The sequence below is a fragment of the Hyla sarda genome, chromosome 7 (genome assembly GCF_029499605.1).
Source record: "Hyla sarda isolate aHylSar1 chromosome 7, aHylSar1.hap1, whole genome shotgun sequence".
Classification (NCBI taxonomy): Eukaryota; Metazoa; Chordata; class Amphibia; order Anura; family Hylidae; genus Hyla; species Hyla sarda.
In genome coordinates, this window is record NC_079195.1 from 225,159,732 (window position 1) to 225,179,014 (window position 19,283).

General features: G+C 43.7%; 1 protein-coding gene across 17 annotated transcripts in view; it reads left to right on the forward strand.

Annotated features, from left to right (window-relative positions):
* The window catches only part of DOCK7 (dedicator of cytokinesis 7), a 211,460-nt gene that overhangs the window by 173,349 nt on the left and 18,828 nt on the right, over positions 1–19,283 (forward strand). For all 17 annotated transcript variants that reach the window (XM_056532871.1, XM_056532874.1, XM_056532880.1 and 14 more), the window contains 7 exons: positions 19–153; positions 2,030–2,182; positions 4,617–4,775; positions 6,902–7,002; positions 9,692–9,884; positions 12,404–12,547; positions 18,294–18,425. In XM_056532871.1, coding sequence (XP_056388846.1) covers positions 19–153; positions 2,030–2,182; positions 4,617–4,775; positions 6,902–7,002; positions 9,692–9,884; positions 12,404–12,547; positions 18,294–18,425 — 1,017 coding nt within the window. The remainder of the gene's footprint in view (positions 1–18; positions 154–2,029; positions 2,183–4,616; positions 4,776–6,901; positions 7,003–9,691; positions 9,885–12,403; positions 12,548–18,293; positions 18,426–19,283) is intronic.

Sequence of the window (19,283 nt, forward strand, 5' to 3'; positions counted from 1 at the left end):
TGTTTTTTTTGTCCCTAGACTGTATCTTTAACAGAGTCCAAGGAGAGCATCCTGGGGGGAGTCCTGAAGACTCTCCTGCATAGTATGGCCTGTAACCAGAGCGCCCTCTATCTGCAGCACTGCTTTGCAACACAAAGGGCCTTAGTGTCTAAGGTATGATGTATATGTGGTGAAGCTCGGGTATGTTGTAGATTTATGACTCCTCATATGGCGGCTTTATGTGCGGTGGACTGATTTCACCATCCTCATGTCTGAAATTAAGAAGCCCTTCAGGTTTGGGGTCCTTTGTGCCCATATAATGCATATTCATCATCACTAGCTCTACAGCTCCATCCGTTTCATTCCTGCACAGCTGCATTTATGCGCTTCCTTACTATAACTGGGTTATGGGACCCAGAGAAAATCACAGTGCTTAATGTGTCAGAGGAAGTGGTCAGTCCTGGGTCAACTGACTTTCTGTGAACTACAGGATGATATCATTTAGATTCTCCTTGCAGCTCCCCAGTCCCTCCCCTCACATCTCTATCTGTATACTGCTGCTATCTCTATGGGATCAGGATATATAGTAGTTAAACACCTCCCCTCCAGCTCCATCTGTATACTGCTGCTATCTCTATGGGATCAGGATATATAGTAGTTATACACCTCCCCTCCAGCTCTGTCTGTATACTGCTGCTATCTCTATGGGATCAGGATATATAGTAGTTATACACCTCCCCTCCAGCTCTGTCTGTATACTGCTGCTGCTATCTCTATGGGATTAGGGTATATAGTAGTTATACACCTCCCCTCCAGCTCTGTCTGTATACTGCTGCTGCTATCTCTATGGTATCAGGATATATAGTAGTTAAACACCTCCCCTCCAGCTCCATCTGTATACTGCTGCTATCTCTATGGGATCAGGATATATAGTAGTTATACACCTCCCCTCCAGCTCTGTCTGTATACTGCTGCTATAGGACCAGTAAATAAAGTAATTATACCCTTTCCCTCCAGCTCTATCTGTGTGGGATCAGTATATATAGTAGTTATACACCTCCCTTCCAGCTCTATCGTTATACTGCTGCTGCTATATCTATGGGATCAGGATATATAGTAGTTATATACCTCCCCTCCAGCTCTATCTGTATACTGCTGCTATCTCTATGGGATCGGTATATATATAGTAGTTATACACTTCCCTTCAGCTCTATCTGTATACTGCTGCTGCTGTCTCTATGGGATCAGTATATATATATAGTAGTTATACACCTCCCCTCCAGCTCTATCTGTATACTGCTGCTTCTGTCTCTATGGGATCAGAATATATATAGTAGTTATACACCTCCCCTCAAACTATATTCACACATTGCTTTTTTGCCACTTTTTCTGTCTTTCCTGAGATTTTTCCCAAAATAGCAGCTAAAAATGTGCCATTTACCGCAATTGCACGGATTACACACTTTTACAGCAATGTTGGAAAATTGACGCAATAACCAGAACCAAAATGCAACATGTGAACACAGCCTGAAGACTGCAAATGTTCATAAAACACCTCAATTGTAGCTATATGTTAGATCACTTTCTCCTCATGGCAATATTTCTCTAACAAGTACACTTTGAATAAGAAAACTCATCAAAACTGCACATATTGTGAACTGACCCCAACCCCCTTATGGGTCTAATCGGTTCACCTGGGTGATCATCAGCATCAGCAGCCTAATATGAAGACCAGGTGCAGTGATAAGACTCCTTCCCTCTCTCTGCAAAGCCAGAGGAATCATGGGAAATGTAGGTAGCAGTAAAAAAATGAAATAGGGATTAGTATGACTGCAAATTCATGCCTGCCACATCAGCTAAAGCAGGTAAGCACAAGGCATACACAAGAACCTCTACATTATTCTCTAATAATAGCCTGTGCTGCACTATCATTCCTGTAGTGCTTCTTTAAGCAATGGAGTCTCTTAGGCCTATATATTGACTATATTGTTTCAGTTCTTTATATTATTTTTCATTTTAATTCCATGTTTTTTGCGTTTTACTTGCCCAGTTTCCGGAGCTGCTGTTTGAAGAGGAGACTGAGCAGTGCGCCGACCTGTGCCTCCGGCTGCTCAGACATTGCAGCAGCAGCATCGGTACCATCCGAGCGCACGCCAGCGCTTCGCTCTACCTACTCATGAGACAGAACTTTGAAATCGGCAATGTAAGTTCTGCCATCTTTTCCTGTTCAATTCTTCTACAGCACCCCCCACAGGAGAAATGTAGCATTACACAGTCCCAACAGAGATCTATCAGCTGTCATAATGCACAGATTTTCTCGATTCTCCAGAGTTGCTGCAGTGTTTAGTTAGATGAATGCGCCTCCAGCTGTTGCAAAACTACAACTCCTTGATTCCCAGACAGCCGCATGCTGGGATTTGTAGTTTTGCAACAGCTGAAGGCACATTGTTTGGGAAACACTCAGATCTCCTAGGCCAGTGTTTCCCAACCAGGGTGCCTCCAGCTGTTGCAAAACTACAACTCCGGGATTCCCGGACAGTTGCATGCTGGGATTTGTAGTTTTGCAACAGCTGAAGGCACATTGGTTGGGGAACACTCAGATCTCCTAGGCCAGTGTTTTCCAACCAGGGTTCCTCCAGCTTTTGCAAAACTACAACTCCTGGATTCCCAAACAGCCACATGCTGGGATTTGTAGTTTTGCAACAGCTGAAGGCACATTGTTTGGGAAACACTACGATCTCCTAGGCCAGTGTTTCCCAACCAGGGTGCCTCCAGCTGTTGCAAAACTACAACTCCTGGATTCCCAGAAAGCCACATGCTGGGATTTGTAGTTTTGCAACAGCTGAAGGCACATTGTTTGGGAAAAACTCAGATCTCCTAGGCCAGTGTTTCCCAACCAGGGTGCCTCCAGCTGTTGCACAACTACAACTCCGGGATTCCCAGACAGCCGCATGCTGGGATTTGTAGTTTTGCAACAGCTGAAGGCACATTGTTTGGGAAACACTACGATCTCCTAGGCCAGTGTTTCCCAACCAGGGTGCCTCCAGCTGTTGCAAAACTACAACTCCTGGATTCCCAGACAGCCGTATGCTGGGATTTGTAGTTTTGCAACAGCTGAAGGCACATTGTTTGGGAAACACTACGATCTCCTAGGCCAATGTTTCCCAACCAGGGTGCCTCCAGCTGTTGCAAAACTACAACTCCTGGATTCCCAGACAGCCGCATGCTGGGATTTGTAGTTTTGCAACAGCTGAAGGCACATTGTTTGGGAAACACTACGATCTCCTAGGCCAGTGTTTCCCAACCAGGGTGCCTCCAGCTGTTGCAAAACTACAACTCCTGGATTCCCAGACAGCCGCATGCTGGGATTTGTAGTTTTGCAACAGCTGAAGGCACATTGGTTGGGGAACACTCAGATCTCCTAGGCCAGTGTTTTCCAACCAGGGTGCCTCCAGCTGTTGCAAAACTACAACTCCTGGATTCCCAGACAGCCGCATGCTGGGATTTGTAGTTTTGCAACAGCTGAAGGCACATTGGTTGGGGAACACTCAGATCTCCTAGGCCAGTGTTTTCCAACCAGGGTGCCTCCAGCTGTTGCAAAACTACAACTCCTGGATTCCCAGACAGCCGCATGCTGGGATTTGTAGTTTTGCTACAGCTGAAGGCACATTGGTTTGGAATCACTCAGATCTCCTAGGCCAGTGTTTTCCAACCAGGGTGCCTCCAGCTGTTGCAAAACTACAACTCCGGGATTCCCGGACAGCCACATGCTGGGATTTGTAGTTTTGCAACAGCTGAAGACACATTGGTTGGGGAACACTCAGATCTCCTAGGCCAGTGTTTTTCAACTAGGGTGCCTTCAGCTGTTGCAAAACTACAACTCCCAGCATGCCCGGACAGCCAACGGCTGTCCGGGCATGCTGGGAGTTGTAGTTTCGCAACAGCTGGAGGCACCTTGGTTGGGACACACTGGTGTAAGGACAATGGGTGCCTGGGATGGATGATGGGCGATTTATATGGTGTGTAGACTTTTGCAATGAATATTTTGGGATCCTCCAATGCATCTAAAAACAGAATGAAATGAAGCTTCCGTGCACATCGTCTCAAAGAAATCTGCTGTCGTTTTGTGTACACAGCTGCTCTGCAGACCATTGCGTCTCCATGGTTACAGACTACAAGCGAACCCTGTGTAGTCTGATGCCACATGTGCCACTTTCTTCCATCTACGGTTTGTAGGTTATGAAGAAAACCAGGCGGCAGCACATAAGTGTCACTTCTGACTACACAGGGTTTTGTTTGTAGTCTGTAACCATGGAGACAACGCAAAACAGCTGTATTCACCAAACAGTTGGAGATTTTGAATTCGGCTTTTTATTTTATTTTATTTTTTTACTTGATATTCTGTTCGATGTTCCCGGATTCTGCTGTGATTTTGTGTAGCGGTTATTAGCCTTGTGATAATTTAGCCGAAGCCTGTCCGGGCATGCTGAGAGTTGTAGTTTTGCAACAGCTGGAGCCACCCTGGTTGGGAAACACTGTCCTGGCCTAATGCAGTGGCTCCGGTCTGTAAAATACATTTCAACGACAGCAAGCAGAGATTTTGACAGAGTTTTCTGTCTGCGGACTTTACATTACAGAATTTCGCCCGGGTGAAGATGCAGGTGACAATGTCCTTGTCATCCCTGGTCGGAACATCTCAGAATTTCAATGAGGAGTTTTTGAGGCGCTCGCTGAAGACCATATTGACCTATGCCGAGGAAGATCTGGAGCTGCGCGAGACCACGTTCCCTGATCAGGTGCGTACAGTGTCCAGCTGGGAACTTTTCCCACATAGTTTCACATCTTCTTCTTATAATGCAGCTCAATACATGGATGATGCAATTCTGTCTGACTTTAGCCACCACTAGAGGGAGCTCACTGTAGACAGACATATACAGTGGTCCCTCAAGTTACAATATTAATCGGTTCCAGGGCGGCCATTATATGTTGAAACCATTGTATGTTGAGACCATAACTCTATGGAAACCTGGTAATTGGTTCTGAAGCCACCAAAATGTCATCCAAAAATAGGAAAAAGTGAGGATTAAAGAAAAATAAGTAGATAACTAATATAGATGAGGCAAATCCTTACATATAAAAGTAATAAAAATCTGCTGGGAGCTGTAAATCATTAACTATTTCAGTGTTTTCCAATGAGGGTGCCTCCAGCTGTTGCAAAACCACAACTCCCAGCATGCCTGGACAGCCAAAGGCTGTCCGGGCATGCTGGGAGTTGTAGTTTTGCAACAGCTGGAGGCGCCCTCGTTGGGAAACACTGGTCTATGTAGAGGACAGGAGCTTCTTTAGGGTCCTCTACAGTACACATAGTGCCCTAAAAAAAAGTAAAATGGAGCCGCCCTTACTTGGTGTCAAAAGGAGCAGCTAACCCTGGCACAGGTAAAGAGTACAGAACATGTAATACCTCCCTGTACTGTAGGGGGCGCTACCAGACACCAGTCAGTGCATGCACTTCAGTAATACAGGTAAAGAGTACAGAACATGTAATACCTCCCTGTACTGTAGGGGGCACTACCAGACACCAGTCAGTGCATACACTTCAGTAATACAGGTAAAGAGTACAGAACATTTAATACCTCCCTGTACTGTAGGGGGCGCTACCAGACACCAGTCAGTGCATACACTTCAGTAATACAGGTAAAGAGTACAGAACATGTAATACCTCCCTGTACTGTAGGGGGCGCTACTAGATACCAGTCAGTGCATACACTTCAGTAATACAGGTAAAGAGTACAGAACATGTAATACCTCCCTGTACTGTAGGGGGCGCTACCAGACATCAGTCAGTGCATACACTTCAGTAATACAGGTAAAGAGTACAGAACATGTAATACCTCCCTGTACTGTAGGGGCGCTACCAGACACCAGACAGTGCATGCACTTTAGGAATACAGGTAAAGAGTACAGAACATGTAATACTAGCCTGTACTGTAGGGGGCGCTACCAGACACCAGTCAGTGCATGCACTTTAGGAATACAGGTAAAGAGTACAGAACATGTAATACCTCCCTGTACTGTAGGGGGCGCTACTAGATACCAGTCAGTGCATACACTTCAGTAATACAGGTAAAGAGTACAGAACATGTAATACCTCCCTGTACTGAAGGGGGCGCTACCAGACACCAGTCAGTGCATACACTTCAGTAATACAGGTAAAGAGTATAGAACATGTAATACCTCCCTGTACTGTAGGGGGCGCTACCAGACACCAGTCAGTGCATACACTTCAGTAAATACAGGTAAAGAGTACAGAATTCCAGTAATGCTAATTAACTGGTGCCAGAAAGTTAAACAGATTTGTCAATTACTTCTATTAAAAAAAAACTTAATCCTTCCAGTATTTATCAGCTGCTGTATACTACAGAGGAAGTTCTTTTCTTTTTGAATTTCCTTTCTGTTTGACAACAGTGCTCTCTCCTGACACCTCTGTCCATTTTAGGAACTGTCCAGAGCAGGAGAGGTTTGCTATGGGGATTAGCTTCTTCTCTGGATAGTTCTTGACATGGACAGAGGTGTCAGCAGAGAGCACTGTGGTCAGACAGAAAAGTAATTCAAAAAGAAAAGAATTTCCTCTGCAGTATACAGCAGCTGATAAGTACTGGAAGGATTAAGATTTTTTTAATAGAAGTAATTGACAAATCTGTTTAACTTTCTGGCACCAGTTAATTTGCATTACTGGAATACAATGGACTTTAGCACGATATTTAATTTTTTGAGTTTCGCCTGTATCACTTCGTGGGACTCGTGTCCTATTCTTGACACTTTTTATTTGATCTTTTTCCATATACTCTAAAACCAGTTTTGTAATTTGACATCAGTTTTCCATTTAGGATCATTTGATCTGACGTAACGTTTTGTGTTTCAGGTTCAGGATCTGGTCTTTAACCTCCATATGATCCTGTCAGACACGGTGAAGATGAAGGAGCACCAGGAGGACCCGGAGATGCTGATTGACCTTATGTACAGGTGGGGGAGGTTTTACCGCTGCTCAAAGGGTATTGTAGACTTTTACACCCATTTTTTAGGACTTCACTGCATCCAAAATGAAATAATTAAATGGGCGCTGTCACTTGACATGTTGTACGGACATGTGAAAAGTTTAGATCAGTTAAAGGGGACCTTTCATCCCAAAAAATCTTTTGATATATTATAGATTAATGTATGCAGAATAACCATCCAATTGCATGTTATTAAAAAATATGCTTCTTTTTATTTAATTTTTGTTATAGAAATAATGACCACTAGAGGTCTCCCTACCAGTCCTGACCGCAAGCCCTTTTTTATAGATTTCAGACTCATGCTGGAGTCCTGCAGCCGGGACACAGACAAGCTCAGCACTGCTCCCTGCCTGTCTTTTTGACTGTTCTCATAGCACAGAAGAGCATACCCCTGACTCTGCCTTACTGCATGCCCTCATTCATTTTACTATCTGAGCTCCGATCTTTCTTCTCTCTGCACATGCAGTTGTAAACAGAGAGGAGAAGATTCAGAGATGCCAGCTGAGCTTGTCTGTGTCCCGGCTGGAGTCTGAGATTTAGGACTCAAGCATGAGTCTGAAATCTATATAAAAAAATAAAGGACTTGCGGCCCAGGACTGGTAGGGAGACCCCTAGTGGTAATTTTTTCAAAGAGGAAAATTAAATAGAAAGAAGCATATTTTTTAATAACATGCAATTGGAAGGTTATTCTGCATACATCAATCTATAATATATCAAAAGTTTTTTTTGGATGAAAGGTACCTTTTTAGGTCTCAGTACTGATTTCTCCACTGATCAGGAGAACGAGCGGGAATAAGTGAGCGCAGCATACATTGGTCTCTGACTTTCAGCAATCCTTGTCTTGTTGCCCATAGACTTCTAATGGAGCAGCGAGGCAAAGTCTGATCACTATAGCTCCCCCCGATGACAAGAATTGGGGTCCATGTCTCACAGACATTTTAAAAGTTTTGATCAGTCAGGGGTTTTCGGTGCTGAGACATCCATTGTTTATTAAATATAGTCGGGAGACTCGTGCTGCTCTTTGCCATTATAAGTGTATGGAGTCCGTCTACTGTAATGAGTTCCAGCTGAGCTGGGGAGGGAAGGGCACAGCAGTGTTCTTCACCCAGCTATATCTAGAGATCAGTGGGCAAACTCAGCACTGTGACCCTATCTGATCAAAACTTGTAAAATGTCAAAACTTTTCTTAAGGGTGTGTTCTCATGTGCTATATTTGCTGCAGATTTTATGATTGACTTACTAGCAGAAAATCTGAAGCTTAAAATCTGCAGATGAAAATTCTCAGTCTATCTAGTACATGTGAACATACCTTAAGGCTGGCTTCACATCACGATTTGAGTGTCCACTACACAGATACGAGTTCAGAAGCTCAAATTGGCAGAAATCGTGTCTGTGCACGGAGCCATTAACTATTATGGGGCTGCGGACTCGATCGTAGTCAACTACTGACTATGATCTGGTAATCTGGTAATGACCGGATAGTAGTCACTAGCTGACTACGATCGCGTCCGCAGCCCCATAATAGTTAATGGCTCCGTACACAGATATGATTTCTGCAGATTTGAGCTTCTGAAATCGTATCTGTGTAGTGGACACTCAAATCGTGATGTGAAGCCAGCCTAATTCTTGGAGGGGTTGGTTAAAGCATTACTATCATTATAGGAAACTGTTGGCATGTCGCAGGGACATATCAATAGTTTTGATCGATCAGGGTCTCAGTGTTGAGTCGTCTACTGATCGCAGGTGACTTCATTATAGTCTGAAGCCTTCACCTTAAATCTGACTGGCTGAGTGCCAAATAGGAGAGTGAAGCTCCCTGCTGCGAGGTTCACCTGGTTAGATCTTGGTGGGGGGGGGGGGGGGGGTCAGCACTGAGACCCTGACTAATCAAAACTTTTGACAAGGACACTATAAGTGATTTTGAAAGTTCAACATTGACTGTAATCCTGTGTAGGGGATAAGATGTCAGATCGCGGGGGTCCCGCCGCTGGCAACCCCCGGGATCTCGGCTGCAGCACCCACCTGTTGCGGCTTCCAGCAGTGCTGGAGGCTCTCCTCCTAACGCCTCACGACCACGGTGACGGGAGATCGTTGCGTCACGACTCCGCCCCCGTGTGACGTTGCGCACCGCCCCCTCAATGCAAGTCTATGGGAGGGGGCGTGACGGCCGTCACGCCCCCTCCTATAGACTTGCATTGAGGGGCGTCACGATCTCCTGTCACCGTGGTCGAGAGCCGAAGCCTCCAGCGTTTCCGGAAGCTGCAACAGGTGGGTGCTGCAGCCAAGATCCCGGGGGTCCCCAGCAGCGGGACCCCCGCGATGTGACATCTTATCCCTTATCCTTTGGATAGGGGATTAGATGGCTAGGGGCGGAGTACCCCTTTAATCCAGTTTACTCCACACCTTCTGCCTCCTCCTTTTGCGACCTACCCATGATCAGACTACACAGGGGTTGTTTGTAGTCTGTAACCATGGAGACACATGGCTCTGCATAGAAGCCGTGTACAAATAACTGTGTGAAATCTTTAAGGAAAGCCTCCGGCTATTTCGTCGTTTTAAGATGCGTTTGGACAGTAGAATGGTCTGCACACCCTTTAATGCCTTTTTACTCTTACATCATTATTTTGTTTTTTATTCTTTTTCTTTCTTTGTTTTAGAATTGCCAAAGGTTACCAGACGTCCCCAGATCTTCGCTTAACGTGGCTGCAGAACATGGCGGGCAAACACTCTGAAAGAAGCAACCACGCCGAATCCGCGCAGTGCCTGGTGCACTCCGCAGCGCTGGTCGCCGAATATCTCAGCATGCTAGAAGACCGCAAGTATCTACCCGTCGGTTGCGTCACGTTCCAGGTGTATATACGGCAGAGAGTCCAGAAATAAAGCCAAATTACTACAAATTTTAATCTCTCACCAATTTCAGGATCTCTGCTTGTTGGGAACCATTGGTGTTGTTTTATTTTTTTTAAATCAACTGGTGCCAGAAAGTGAAACAGATTTGTAAATGACTTCTATTAAAAAATCTTAATCCTTCCAGTACTTATTAGCTGCAGAATACTACAGAGGAAATTATTTTCTTTTTGGAACACAGGGCTCTCTGCTGACATCACGAGCACAGTGCTCTCTGCTGACATCTCTGTCCATTTTAGGAACTGTCCCGAGCAGCATATGCTTGCTATGGGGATTTTCTCCTACTCTGGACAGTTCTTAAAATGGACAGAGATGTCAGCAGAGAGCACTGTGCTCGTGATGTCAGCAGAGAGCTCTGTGTTCCAAAAAGAAAAGAATGTCCTCTGTAGTATTCAGCAGCTAATACGTACTGGAAGGATTAAGATTTTTTAATAGAAGTAATTTACAAATCTGTTTAACTTACTGGTACCAGTTGATTTAAAAAATAAAAATAAAAGTTTTCCACCGGAGTACCCCTTTAATCATTGTATGAAGTTGATACTTTTTTACCTGCACTTGTACACTTGATACATTGTAGCATATCAGAATAGAAAGGGGAGTTGTACTGCGGACGTATATATAGAGCTATATGTATGTATATAAATATCTATATATATAAAACTCAATGTGTGTGTGTATGTATGTATATATATATATGTATGTGTGTATGTATGTATATGTGTGTATGTGTATATATATATATATATATATGTATGTATGTGTGTATATATATATGTATGTATGTGTGTATATATATATGTATGTGTGTGTGTATGTATGTATGTGTGTATATATGTGTGTATGTATGTATATGTGTGTATGTGTATATATATATATATATGTATGTGTGTATATATATATGTATGTATGTGTGTATATATATATGTATGTATGTGTGTATATATATATATATATATGTATGTATGTGTGTATATATGTATGTATGTATGTGTGTATATATGTATGTATGTGTGTATATATGTATGTATGTGTGTATATATATATGTATGTGTGTATGTATGTATGTGTGTATATATATATGTATGTGTGTATGTATGTATGTGTGTATATGTATGTATGTGTGTATATATATATATGTATGTGTGTATGTATATATATATATATATATGTATGTGTGTATGTATATATATATATATGTATGTGTGTATGTATATATATATATATATATGTATGTGTGTATGTATGTATATATGTATGTATGTGTGTATGTATGTATATGTGTGTATGTGTATATATATATATATGTATGTGTGTATGTATGTTCCACAAAAACGTCCAAATGGCTAAAGATATTAACATGAAACTTGGTCACATGTTACTTATATGTCACCAACACACATAGGATAGGTGATTTAACCCTTACTCACCCCCATTTGCCAGGGTCGGGGTTTTTGTTTAAAGTCCCATACAAGTCAATGGGAAATATATGTTACTGCATAACTTCCAAACGGCTGGAGATATTTCCATAATACTTGGTCACATGTTACTTATATGTCCACTTAAAATTTAGGATAATTAATTTAACCCTTAACTACCCCCATTTGTGAGGGTCGGGGGTTTTGTTTAAAGTCCCATGAAAATCAATGGGAAATGTATGTTCTGGCATAACTTCCGTACAGCTGGAGATATTTCAATACCTGGTCACATATTACAGGTCGGGATGGGAGGACGGGATGGGAGGACGGGATGGGAGGTCAGCGTAGGGGGACGGGATAGGGGGTCGGGATAGGAGGACGGGATAGGAGGACGGGATAGGAGGTCGGGATATGGGGTTGGGATATGACAACAATATATGAGGACGGGATATGAAGTCAAAAGTTTCCTCCTTTGTTGATTTTCCTCCCCAACAAGGATTAGGAAGGAAAAACCGGGCAACGCCGAGTACTCAGCTAGTATATTATATATATATATATATATATATATCTCACAGTAGATTGTTTATATTGAATTATAGGGGTACTCCAGCCTTTGAAAACTTATCCCATATCCACAGGATAGAAGAAAAGTGTATAATCGTGCAGGGGTCCAACTGCTGGGAGCCCCCACGTGGTCCCTAAATCTCCCCGCTGCACGGGGTTGGCATGCACTCCATGCATTCTCTAGGACAGTGTTTCCCAACTACGGTGCGTCCAGATGTTGCGAAACTACAATTCCCAGCATGCCCGGACAGCCTTTGGCTGTCCGGGCATGTTGGGAGTTGTAGTTTTGCCAACAGCTGCAGCCACACTGGTTGGAAAACACCGATGTAGACTATAAAGTTTCCATTCACTGCTAGCAAGCAGAGATCTTATAAAGAAAGTTGCTGAACGTTTTCAACAATATCTAAGCTTTATTTACATAAAACCGGAATTAAAAACCCTCAACCCGTAGTACAATGAGATGTGATCTGTTTTTTCCCGCAGAATATTTCCTCCAACGTCTTGGAAGAGTCTGCGGTGTCGGACGACGTGGTGTCGCCGGACGAAGAGGGAATCTGCTCGGGGAAATACTTTACCGAGGCCGGGCTGGTCGGGCTCCTAGAACAGGCGGCGTCCTCGTTCTCCATGGTAACCTAAGCTTAAAGGGGTCATCCAGGAAAAATCTTTTTTTTTTATACATCAACAAGCTCCAGAAAGTTAAACAGATTTGTAAATGACTTCTACTAAAATATCTTAATCCTTTCACTACTTATGAGCTGCTGAAGTTGAGTTGTTATTTTCTGTCTAAGTGCTCTCTGATGACACGGGTCTCGGGAACTGTCCAGAGTAGGAGCAAATCCCAATAGCAAACCTCTTCTACTCTGTGCAGTTCAGGAGACAGACAGAGATGTCGGCAGAGAGCACTGTTGTCAGACAGAAAACAACAACTCAACTTCAGCAGCTGATAATTATTGGAAGGATTAAGATTTTTTAATAGACGTCATTTACAAATCTGTTTAACTTTCTGGAGCCAGTTGAGATAGATATATATATATATATATATATATATATACAAATAAAAAGATCTCCGGTCGTTTTTCACGCGTTCTTCTACCTTCTTTACATCAGAGGCTTCTTATAGGCAACTTTTAATTTGTCTCCTACCGGGAAATGTTAATTCGCTCTAAATATGGGGGGGGGAGAAAAAGCGACAAAGGCTTTGTCTTATACATCACCCAGCCTCTTACGCAATTTATACATTCTGCTTATAGAAGAACTGACATTTCAAACATTTAAATCGCCTATCACAGTGTTTCCCAACCAGGGTGCCTCCAGCTGTTGTAAAACTACAACACCCAGCATGCCCGGACAGCCTTTGGCTGTCCGGGCATGCTGGGAGTTGTAGTTTTGCAACAGCTGGAGGCACCCTGGTTGGGAAACACTGTGGTAGCCTATTTAATTGTTCTGGGGTCTGATCGTCAGGACCCCCCCTGATAACAAGAATTGGTGATCCATGTCAAAGATTGGCGACCTGGGGAGCGAAGAGCACAGCTGCGTGCTTCATCCGACTATATATAGAGGTCGGTGGGACAACTCAGCACTGACACCCCATCCGATCAAAGCTTTACAGTAAGGGTACGTTCACATGTTCCCATACTGTATATGCTGCAGATTTTCTAATTGACTTGTCTGTAGAAAATCTGCAGCAGAAAATTTGCAGCATATGTAGTATGTGTGAACATACCCTAATGCTTTAACCCCTTAAGGACGCAGGACGTAAATGTACGTCCTGGTGAGGTGGTACTTAACGCACCAGGACGTACATTTACGTCCTAAGCATAACCGCGGGCATCGGAGCGATGCCCGTGTCATGCGCGGCTGATCCCGGCTGCTGATCGCAGCCAGGGACCCGCCAGCAATGGCCGACGCCCGCGATCTCGCGGGCGTCCGCCATTAACCCCTCAGGTGCCGGGATCAATACAGATCCCGGCATCTGCGGCAGTTCGCGATTTAAATGAACGATCGGATCGCCCGCAGCGCTGCTGCGGGGATCCGATCATTCATAACGCCGCACGGAGGTCCCCTCTCCTTCCTCCGTGCGGCTCCCGGCGTCTCCTGCTCTGGTCTGTGATCGAGCAGACCAGAGCAGGAGATGACCGATAATACTGATCTGTTCTATGTCCTATACATAGAACAGATCAGTATTAGCAATCATGGTATTGCTATGAATAGTCCCCTATGGGGACTATTCAAGTGTAAAAAAAAATGTAAAAGTAAAAGTAAAAAAAAAGTGAAAAATCCCCTCCCCCAATAAAAAAGTAAAACGTCCGTTTTTTCCTATTTTACCCCCAAAAAGCGTAAAAAACTTTTTTTATAGACATATTTGGTATCGCCGCGTGCGTAAATGTCCGAACTATTAAAATAAAATGTTAATGATCCTGTACGGTGAACGGCGTGTACGAAAAAAAATAAAGTCCAAAATTTCTACTTTTTTAATACATTTTATTTTAAAAAAAATTATAAAAAATGTATTAAAAGTTTTTTATATGCAAATGTGGTATCAAAAAAAAGTACAGATCATGGCGCAAAAAATGAGCCCCCATACCGCCACTTATACGGAAAAATAAAAAAGTTAGAGGTCATCAAAATAAAGGGATTATAAACGTACAAATTTGGTTAAAAAGTGTTTGATTTTTTTTTAAGCGCAACAATAATATAAAAGTATGTAATAATGGGCATCATTTTAATCGTATTGACCCTCAGAATAAAGAACACACGTCATTTTTACCATAAATTGTACGGCGTGAAAACAAAACCTTCCAAAATTAGCAAAATTGCGTTTTTCGTTTTAATTTCCCCACAAAAATAGTGTTTTTTGGTTGCGCCATACATTTTATGATATAATGAGTGATGTCATTACAAAGGACAACTGGTCGCGCAAAAAACAAGCCCTCATACTAGTCTGTGGATGAAAATATAAAAGAGTTATGATTTTTAGAAGGCGAGGAGGAAAAAATGAAAACGTAAAAATTAAATTGTCTGAGTCCTTAAGGCCAAAATGGGCTGAGTCCTTAAGGGGTTAAAGGGGTACTCCGGTGAAAAACTATGTTTTTTTTTTATTTCATTTTAAATAAACTGGTGCCAGAAAGTTAAACAGATTTGTAAATTACTTCTATTAAAAAATCTTAATCCTTCTTGTACTTATTAGCTGCTGAATACTACAGTGGAAATTCTTTTCCGTTTGAAACACAGAGCTCTCTGCTGACATCATGACCACAGTGCTCTCTGCTGACATCTCTGTCCATTTTAGGAACTGTCCAGATTAAAAGGAAATCCCCATAGCAAACATATGCTGCTCTGGACAGTTCCTAAAATGGACAGAGGTGTCAGCAGAGAGCACTGTGCCCGTGATGTCAGCAGAGAGCTCTGTGTTTCAAAAAGAAAAGAATTTCCGCTGTAGTATTCAGCAGCTAATAAGTACTGGAATTTTCACCGGAGTACCCCTTTAAGGGGTAAAAAAAATGTTGCTTCTATTATAGAAAACTTTTGACATGTCCGAAGTTTGGTCGGTCGGGGTCCCCCACTGACAGCAGGTGATGGCTCTATAATAGTCTGTAGAGCCATCACCTGCTTTCATATGGTCTGACCACCGATCCGGGGAGTGAAGCACGCTACTGCCGCCTCACACAGCTATATCTCATGATCGTGGGGGAGGTCCCGACCTATACAAAGTTTAGACATGTCAGAAGTTTTCTATAATGATAGTAATACTTTAAGACACCCTGCACTTCTTTATTACAGTATTTGGGTAGTGCTGTATGCTTAAAGGTGTACTCCGCCCCTAGACATCTTATCCCCTATCCAAAGGATAGGGGATAAGATGTCAGATCACTGGGGTCCCGCTGCTGGGAACCTCGGGGATCGCCGCTGCGGCACCGCGCTATCATTACTGCACAGAGCGGGTTCGCTCTGTGCGTAATGAGGGGCGATACAGGGGACGGAGCAGCGTGACGTCATGGCTCCGCCCCTCGTGACATCACAGCCCGCCCCCTTAATACAAGTCTATGGCAGGGGCGTGACTACACCACGCCCCCTCCCATAGACTCGTATTGAGGGGGACGGGCCGTGACGTAACGATGCTCCGGCCCCTGTATCGCCCGTCATTACGCACAGAGCGAACCCGCTCTGTGCAGTAATGATAAGCAGGGTGCTGCAGCGGCAATACCGGGGGTCCCCAGCAGCGGGACCCCAGCGATCTGACATCTTATCCCCTATCCTTTGGATAGGGGATAAGATGTCAAGGGGGCGGAGTATCCCGTTAAAGGGGTACTCAGGAGGAAAAAAAATTGTTTTCAAATCAACTGGTTCCAGAAAGTTAAACAGATTTGTAAATTACTTCTATATAAAAATATTAATCCTTCCAGTACTTATCAGCTGCTGTATGCTCCAGAGGAAGTTGTGTAGTTCTTTCCAGGCTTTCTGCTGACACCTCTGTCCGGAGCAGGAGCAAATTCCTATAGCAAACCTCATGTGATCCAGACACGGACAGAGGTGGCAGCAGTGAGCACTGTGGTCAGACTGGGAAGAACTACACAACTTCTCCTGGAGCATACAGCAGCTGATAAGTACTGGAAGGATTAAGATTTTTATATAGAAGTAATTTACGAATCTGTGTAGTTTCTGGCACCAGTTGATTTGAAAAAGTTTTTTTCCTCCGGAGTACCCCTATAAAGGGGTTATCTGGGAATAGAAAAACAGAGTTAATTTCTGTCAGAAAACACTCCCTGTCTGTCTCCAGGTTGGGTGCGGTTCTGAAGCTCAGTTCAGTTCCATTGAAGTGAATGGAGCCAAGTTGTAATACCACACCCAACCTGGGGACAGACGTGGAGCTGTTTTTTAAAGAAATTAGCTCGGGTTTTCTTTTCCTGCATAACCCCTTTATAGGGGTATTCCAGGAAAAAAACTTTTTTTTATATATATCAACTGCCTCCAGAAAGTTAAACAGATTTGTAAATTACTTCTATTAAAAAATCTTAATCCTTTCAGTACTTATGAGCTGCTGAAGTTGAGTTGTTCTTTTCTGTCTAAGTGCTCTCTGATGACACCTGTCTCGGGAACTGTCCAGAGTAGAAGCAAATCCACATAGCAAACCTCTTCTACTCTGTGCAGTTCCCGAGACAAGCAGAGATGTCGGCAGAGAGCACTGTTGCCAGACAGAAAAGAACAACTCAACTTCAGCAGCTGATAATTATTGGAAGGATTAAGATTTTTTAATAGAAGTAAATTTACAAATCTGTTTAACTTTCTGGAGCCAGTTGATATAAAAAGTAGTTTGTACCTGGAAAACCCCTTTAAGCCTTGACCACTTGTTATATTTGCTTTTCATCAGTAATACATGTGTAAATACATGAACTTGTGACAAAGTAGGATGTAGTGACCTCCCAGCAGCCTGCAGTTTCCCTTCACCTACCTGCAGGATCTCTCTTAAAGGGGTACTCCACCCCTAGACATCTTATCCCCTATCCAAAGGATAGGGGCTAAGATGTCAGATCGCCGGGGTCCCGCTGCTGGGGACCCCGAGGATCGCCGCTACGGCACTGCGCTATCATTACTGCGCAGAGTGAGATCGCTCTGCACGTAATGATGGGCAATACAGGGGCCGGAGCATCGTTACGTCATGGCTCCGCCCCTCGTGATGTCACGGCCCGCCCCCGTCAATACAAGTCTATGGGAGGGGGCGTGGCGGTCGTCACGCCCCCTGCCATAGACTTGCATTAAGGGGACGGGTCGTGATGTCATGAGGGGCGGAGCCATGACGTAACGATGCTCCGGCCCCTGTATTGTCCGTCATTACGCACAGAGCGAACTCGCTCTGTGCAGTAACGATGGCGGGGTGCCGCAGCGGCGATCCCCGGGGTCCCCAGCAACGGGACCCCGGCAATCTGACATCTTTTCCCCTATCCTTTGGATAGGGGATAAGATGCCAGGGGCGGAGTACGCCTTTAATGTTCATAATTTACCTGTGGATAGGGGGAATCACCCAGTGTAACCTGGTAAATAGAAGGCAGAGAGGAGGGGGATGCAGCTGCAGGCTATGTGCTGTGAGAGGGGAGGAGGAGCAGCAGGGGAATGTTATGATTGGCCCACGGTGATGACATCACACCAGGAGGAGCCCATATGACTGTGTAATTCAGTGTTTCCCAACCAGGGTGCCACCAGATGTTGCAAAACTACAACTCCCAGCATGCCCGGACAGCCTTCGGCTGTCCGGGCATGCTGGGAGTTGTAGTTTTGCAACAGCTGGAGGCACCCTGGTTGGGAAACACTGATGTAATTTATAGATTATTATTATTATAACCTCGGCCTCTTATCACCATCACTCACTATCTTCCAGGCCGGAATGTACGAGGCCGTGAACGACGTCTACAAAGTGCTCATCCCCATACACGAGGCCAACCGAGACGCCAAGAAACTGTGTACGATTCACGGTAAACTGCAGGAAGCGTTCAGCAAGATCGTCCACCAGGTAATGGGGACACGTCAGGACCGTCCTGTGGGATACGACTCCAGTGTTACTGACTAGATAGACCACCTCAGAAATGATCACAGAGCGCCCTCTAGTGTCCACAGGGGTTATTGCAGCTCCCGTATAGATGACTCTGACACTTCATAGTTCTTCAGATGTTTCTTGTTAGTTTCTTCTTTGTGCGCATATAATACCTGAAGAAGGTGAAGGCGTCTCATCCATCCGGGCTGACATTTACTGTAGACGTCTCTCTGCACCCGCCTCGTGTCTGCAGATCAGGCGGGTGATTACCCCCCTGTAGTGGTGACCTTCTCCAGCGGAAGACGTAATACTGCGAGCGGAGCCCAGATCTTATATAAGCCCCATATGTTATATACTGAACAATCTGTATACATGTAATGTTATCAGATCTCAAATCTATCTATCTCCTATCTATCTAATATCTATCTATCTCATATCTATCTATATCTATCTATCTCATATCTATCTATCTATTTATCTCATATCTATCTATCTAATCTATCTATCTATATTTATCTCATATCTATCTATCTCATATCTATCTATCCATCTAATATCTATCTATCTATCTATCTCATATCTATCTATCTCATATCTATCTGTCTCATATCTATCTGTCTCATATCTATCTGTCTCATATCTATCTATCTCATATCTATCTATCTATCTCATATCTATCTATCTATCTCATATCTATCTATCTCATATCTATCTATCTCATATCTATCTATCTCATATCTATCTATCTCATATCTATCTATCTCATATCTATCTATCTCCTATCTATCTATCTCTCTCCTATCTATCTATCTATCTATCTATCTATCTCCTATCTAT